Source organism: Oryzias latipes, chromosome 14 (assembly GCF_002234675.1).
Source record: "Oryzias latipes chromosome 14, ASM223467v1".
NCBI classification, from domain to species: domain Eukaryota; kingdom Metazoa; phylum Chordata; class Actinopteri; order Beloniformes; family Adrianichthyidae; genus Oryzias; species Oryzias latipes.
The window spans coordinates 3,358,634-3,363,982 of NC_019872.2; the positions used below are offsets into that span (position 1 = coordinate 3,358,634).

The 5,349-nt window shown below is 49.6% G+C and overlaps 1 protein-coding gene across 1 annotated transcript; it reads left to right on the plus strand.

Moving 5' to 3' along the window:
• Positions 1–1,365: 1,365 nt before the first annotated feature.
• On the plus strand, positions 1,366–4,139 carry LOC101160576 (early growth response protein 1). The gene is made up of 2 exons (XM_011483120.3): positions 1,366–2,296; positions 2,763–4,139. The coding sequence occupies exons 1-2, from the start codon at positions 2,101–2,103 to the stop codon at positions 3,929–3,931; spliced, it is 1,365 nt and encodes a 454-aa protein (XP_011481422.1). The 5' UTR covers positions 1,366–2,100; the 3' UTR covers positions 3,932–4,139.
• Positions 4,140–5,349: the final 1,210 nt, after the last annotated feature.

A 5,349-nucleotide genomic window follows, 5' to 3' on the forward strand; every position in this document is an offset into this window, starting at 1 on the left:
TGCTTTATGCTGCTTCATGGTTTTAGACCCCCCCCACCCCCTTTCTATAATCACCCTTCCACCCCCCCACCCCCTAACATCCCTCTCTGTTCTTCCTTCCTTTCCTTATCCGTCCGGTCCAACATAAAAGAGTTTCAAATTAAAATGAATAAAGTTTGGCCTCGATTACAAAAGGGGTTTATTCAGACATACCTCTGGTTTGTCTGAAGTTTCATAACCCCTGTTGTTAAAGTAAAATATGTCCAACACAAGAGGCCTTAAGCTCTCATCTGTTTGCCCAGCTGTTGGACAGGACAAGTTAAAAAAAATAAAAACAAAGAAGGTGAAGCAAATTGGAGCTATCCAGCTGTAAAGTTTAGATCCAGATTCTAGCTCAACGGAGGAACACAAAGATGTTCGTGGATCTATTTGTCTAAAAGTGGATGAATCAGAATGGAGCAGAGCAGGAAAACTGTGGCCCATTGGTTGTAGTTTGTACGTCACTACTGTGAGGTTTTTTTTCATCTGCTCCCGATTCACAAAGATTTGAATAAAGAAATACTCAGAAACAAGCTTTTAGCCTAATTTTCTTCATAAATGTGCTCTATCATCAAAAGAAATGCTACAAGAGCATGTTAAAAAATCACCATTTTCATCGGATTTCTACAATTGAGTTTGGTCATCTGACAAGTTTCATTTCCACTTTAGCTTGACTTGTCAAAATCAGAGCAGAATACATCCTCCAGGAAGGATGTCAAAACAAAAAGATAAAGTGAGCAGGCTGCAGAAAGCCTCGGTGCTTTCACTTTCTGAGGTAAGTTTAGTTTCTGGTTCCACCACAATGTTGCTGGAGGTTATAGAACGCGGATGTTAAACCAATGCGGAAAATACGTTTCCTTTTTGAGTCAAGTCCCTATTGAATAGACTTGAATAGACTGTTAATCATTTAAATGTTTATGCAGCAAATCATCATTACAGCCTAAACTGAGATCTGTGGTGTTTCTGACCTGAGGAAAGCATTTAGCTTTTTTCTTCTTCCTCCACCTTTTTTTTTTTTTTTTTTTTTTTGGTTGGTCAACTGTTTTGGTCTCAATAAAGTAAAAGTTTAACCTCAAACTCGTCATCTTCAGAGCTTCAGCTCTCTGCATTCAAAAGCACCATGAATTTGCTTTTTTTTATCAGATGTGGGAGACACGTTATTATTGTTTTTATTTGAACAAACGCCTTCTGAAAAGTTTGCCTGGATGGTTTTAAAAACACTGAAGACATGTTTGTGTGCAGCCATTCAAACCAAATAATCTTGGGACTTGCTTCCAGCAGAGCAACACCCAAAACGAAACCGAATCAAACGTCCTGGCTCAGGTTCATGTGCAGGACGAGACTCGCTGTAAGATCAACGGTCTGACAGGAAAACACCCAAATAAGGCAAAGGGGAAGTGGTGACGTTCCTGGAAGGTCTCCGTGTGACGTAGAGCTCGAACACTCGAGTTTGGACCTGTCGGCGGGGTTTCCGGCCGTGGTGGTCGGCCGGTGGTCGGTTACAGTCCAGCGCTTCGGCCGCACGCGAGGGCCCGGAGCGAACTCCGAGCAGAACCGGATCATTCACGCTCCAAAAGGCCCCACACAAAGACTGCAGAGGCACCTGGAAGGCTGGAAAAGAGCGCGCTGCCGGCTCTGCCCAAATATGGGCTTCCGCCATTCCATCTTTGGGAACATACGTCACGCAGGAGTCTTTATAAAGCCGGGAATCCTCGCGCAGGATCTGACAGAAATCGACTTCTACCAGTGTGAACCCGCGAAGGCACCGGTCCACGGACCGGAAATAAGCATTGTTATTGTTTACGTTTCCCTTGCATCCACAAACACGAAGAAACAGCCGTCTGTCCCGCAGCTCTTCAGCCGTCTGTCCCGCAGCTCTACAGCCGTCTGCCCCGCAGCTCTACAGCAGTCTGCCCCGCAGCTCCCCAGGTGTCAGCGTTGGCTTCCCTTGAGCGCCGCCACCCGCAACAGCAGCAGCAGCAGCAGCAGCCCGGCCGGTGCCCGGAACACAAGCCAGCGCCGGTCTCCGTGCAGAAACGGAGCTCCTCCGCTGCCTCTGACGCCCCATCCCCGGACAAAGACATGGCAGCGACCAAAGCGGAGCTGCTGCTGCCCAGCCTGCAAATCTCGGAGCCGCCGGCGTCCCCGCTGGACGGATACTCGAAGCTGGAGGAGCTGCAGATGCTGCTGCAGAACGCCGCGGCCGGAGGCTCGCTGCTGGCCGCTTCTGCGGCGGATGCGGCAGGGCTGCTGAGCGGGGAGTCCGGGGACTACGGAGGTAAGAGGATGACCTGAACGAGACAGAAAAAGAAAGTCAGAGAGTTCCTCAAGACCTGTTATGGTGACCTTTTGACAAAACTGCTAAAGTCATAAAGAAGTTTGAAAAGAGCAGAGAGGAAGTTAAACTTTTACTGCAGAAAAACACATGTGCACTTTTAACTAAGAAACTCCAAATCATGCACGTCCAAAGTCCGGCCCATGTTCAAATATGGATTTGCGTTCCAAGCCGTTGTAAACGTGTGGCAACAACCTGTATCATAGAATTCAGGGTCAAACAGAAGAGCAGATTTGTTTGTGTTTGTGATGTTTTTGTTCTAATTCAAATGTAGACGTTTACAGTCAGCATTTCATTGGGAATAATATGTCACATTTGAATAGAACCCAGATTTATTGTTGACAAAAGGTTTTTTAGACCACTGTTTCTGAGGTGCCCCCTCCCTGACCTGATCTTTTTCTCTTCTCAGAATCTCTGTTGGACATCCTGGACCTCCAGAACTTCCCCCCTCTCACGCCACGCCTCCAACCTCTGGCCTACAGTGGGCGTTTTATCTTTGATCCCAGCTCTTCTGGCTGCAGCAATCTGTGGGCGGAGCCTCTGTTGGGTCTGTTGGGGTTAGGGAGCATCACAGCCCCGCCCTCTGCCGCCGGCAGCCTTACCACCTCCACCCCATCTGTGGCATCATCAACACCGTCCCAGCCGAGTTTGGGCTGCAGCACCATAGACGTCTCTTCCATTTTATCGGCAACACCATCATACACATCTGCTGCAGGCTCTGACTCCGCCCACCCTCCCACTGATGCCTTTTTGGCCCCGCAACTCTACCAATCGCAGGCCCCCCCACCTGCCTATCCATCCTCTGCCTCCAGGTTGGGCCTCCAGCCTGTGATGGCGATGTTGCCAGACTACACCCTGCCTCAGCAAGCGCCAGACGGCGAGCTCAGCCCGAGCCCGGACCAGAAGCCGCTCCAGCCGCCGTTCACGCCGCTCTCCACCATCAAGGCCTTCTCTGCGCAGATTCAGCCTCAGGGGCCCGGCGGCTTGCTCGCCAAGTCCTGCCAGTCCAAGAAGTCCCCCGGGGGCCGGCAGTGCAGGACGCCGCCTCACGAGCGTCCACACGTGTGCCCCGCCGATGGCTGTGAGCGCCGCTTCTCCCGCTCTGACGAGCTCACCCGTCACGTGCGCGTGCACACAGGCCAGAAGCCGTTCCAGTGTCGCATCTGCATGCGCAGCTTCAGCCGCAGCGACCACCTGACCACGCACATCCGCACGCACACCGGGGAGAAGCCGTTCCCCTGCAGCGAGTGCGGTCGGAAATTTGCTCGCAGTGACGAGCGCAAAAGGCACGCCAAGATCCACCAGAGGCAGCGCGACCGCAAGCCCGACGGGGCCACTGCTACCATCCCAGAGGCCCCCGCCTCCCCAGATTCATCCTACTCCTCCCCGGCTCATAGCTGCCCGGCCATTGGCATCCAGGCCTCCTCCCCCTGCTTCACCTCCTCCTCTGCCTGTTCCTCACTATCACAGGTGTTCCCCTCCTCGCCGTCACACCACTTCTACTCGTCCTCCTGCTCCTCTCCGTTGGGGAGTTCCCTGTCAGAGCTACCCTCCCCCCACAGCTCCAACCTCTGCTGACCAAAGCTGCGACCCACACAGGGATCAGACTTTTATTTTAAAAGGCCAAAGGTCAGGAAAGGAGGTGGACTTTGTACTGGTGTAGATGCTGTACATAAGTGACTGTGCACACACGTGCACTTTGTTTTTGCCTACTGTGTAGGTTCTGAGATGTTTGTATGTTTACATGGAGCTCAGAGAGCTTTCGGGATTAAAACATTTATCTGACTTCTGCTGGTTTTATTTATAACACCACCTTAATGCCTCCACCCGCCCGGACTCACCTGGACTCAGGTCTTTAGACCCTCAAGAGTTTAGCGTGAGTTTTCTGTGACACATTTATGCGAAGCTGCAGAAACCAGCTGGTTTTTGCAGGCAGGAGACCCACAACATTGCAGTTAAATGTTTATAATGAGGATGGTGAAAAAACCCAAAAACGTTTAGCTGAAAATCAAAAATGATTTTATCTGACAATTCTGCAGCAACAGTTTTAAAGAGCATTTATGCCATCTGTGTTCCTCACTCGGCTCTTAATCTGCTGCATGTTTGTGTGAGTGTTCTGTGTGAGTGTGTTTGTGTGTCAAACAACCAATAGGATCAGGTTTTGTCACCATCGGCTCAGCCTGCTCCCTGCTGGAAAATCAACACGAGTCAGTCCAAATATGGTCTTTCCTGTTGCTGCAGCGGACTTCCTGCAAGCCTTTTATGGAGCTTCCTACTGGCAGGACGCCCAGGCTCTGTGTGTGATGTAACTAGTCAGACAGGGTCGGCAGGTCGGATCACAGTCTTATGTTGCTGCAGCGTAAAAACCTTCATGAATTTGTTCTAAATGAAAGCACCAAACTACTCAGTTACTGTCCTAAGAGTAGTTACTCAGAGTAACTTCAGCTCCACATTTCAGATTCATGAGATATTTTATGAGGCTCTTTTGCTGCAGTCAGAGGTTTAACCTCGACCAGAGCTGTGATTCTTTATGGGAAAAAGACAGGTTTTCTGCAACTATTGAGTGCTGATTCAGAAGAAAAGTCCCACAAAACTAGACTTTTCTTCTGACACAGATAAAGTTCTAAGTTAGTCTCACAGCAGAAAATAATGCAAGTCCAAAAACTACAATCACGCGTCCTTTGTGAAATGAAACTGGAACATTAAGTTGCAGCTTTAAAGACAGACATAAAACTTTATGACACAAACTAGTTTTAAAAAAAAACATGTTGCTTCTTCAACTGAGCTGCTTTAAAATGTCCCCAACGTGATATCTGTCTGACTGGTGCAACACTGATACTCCGGTTTGAATGCTCCAGTGCCATTAAACTGTGTCAAACCGTCCGTCCATCCATCCATCCATCCATCCATCCATCCGTCCGTCCGTCCATCCATCCATCCATCCATCCATCCATCCATCCATCCATCCATCCATCCATGCATCCATCCATCCATCC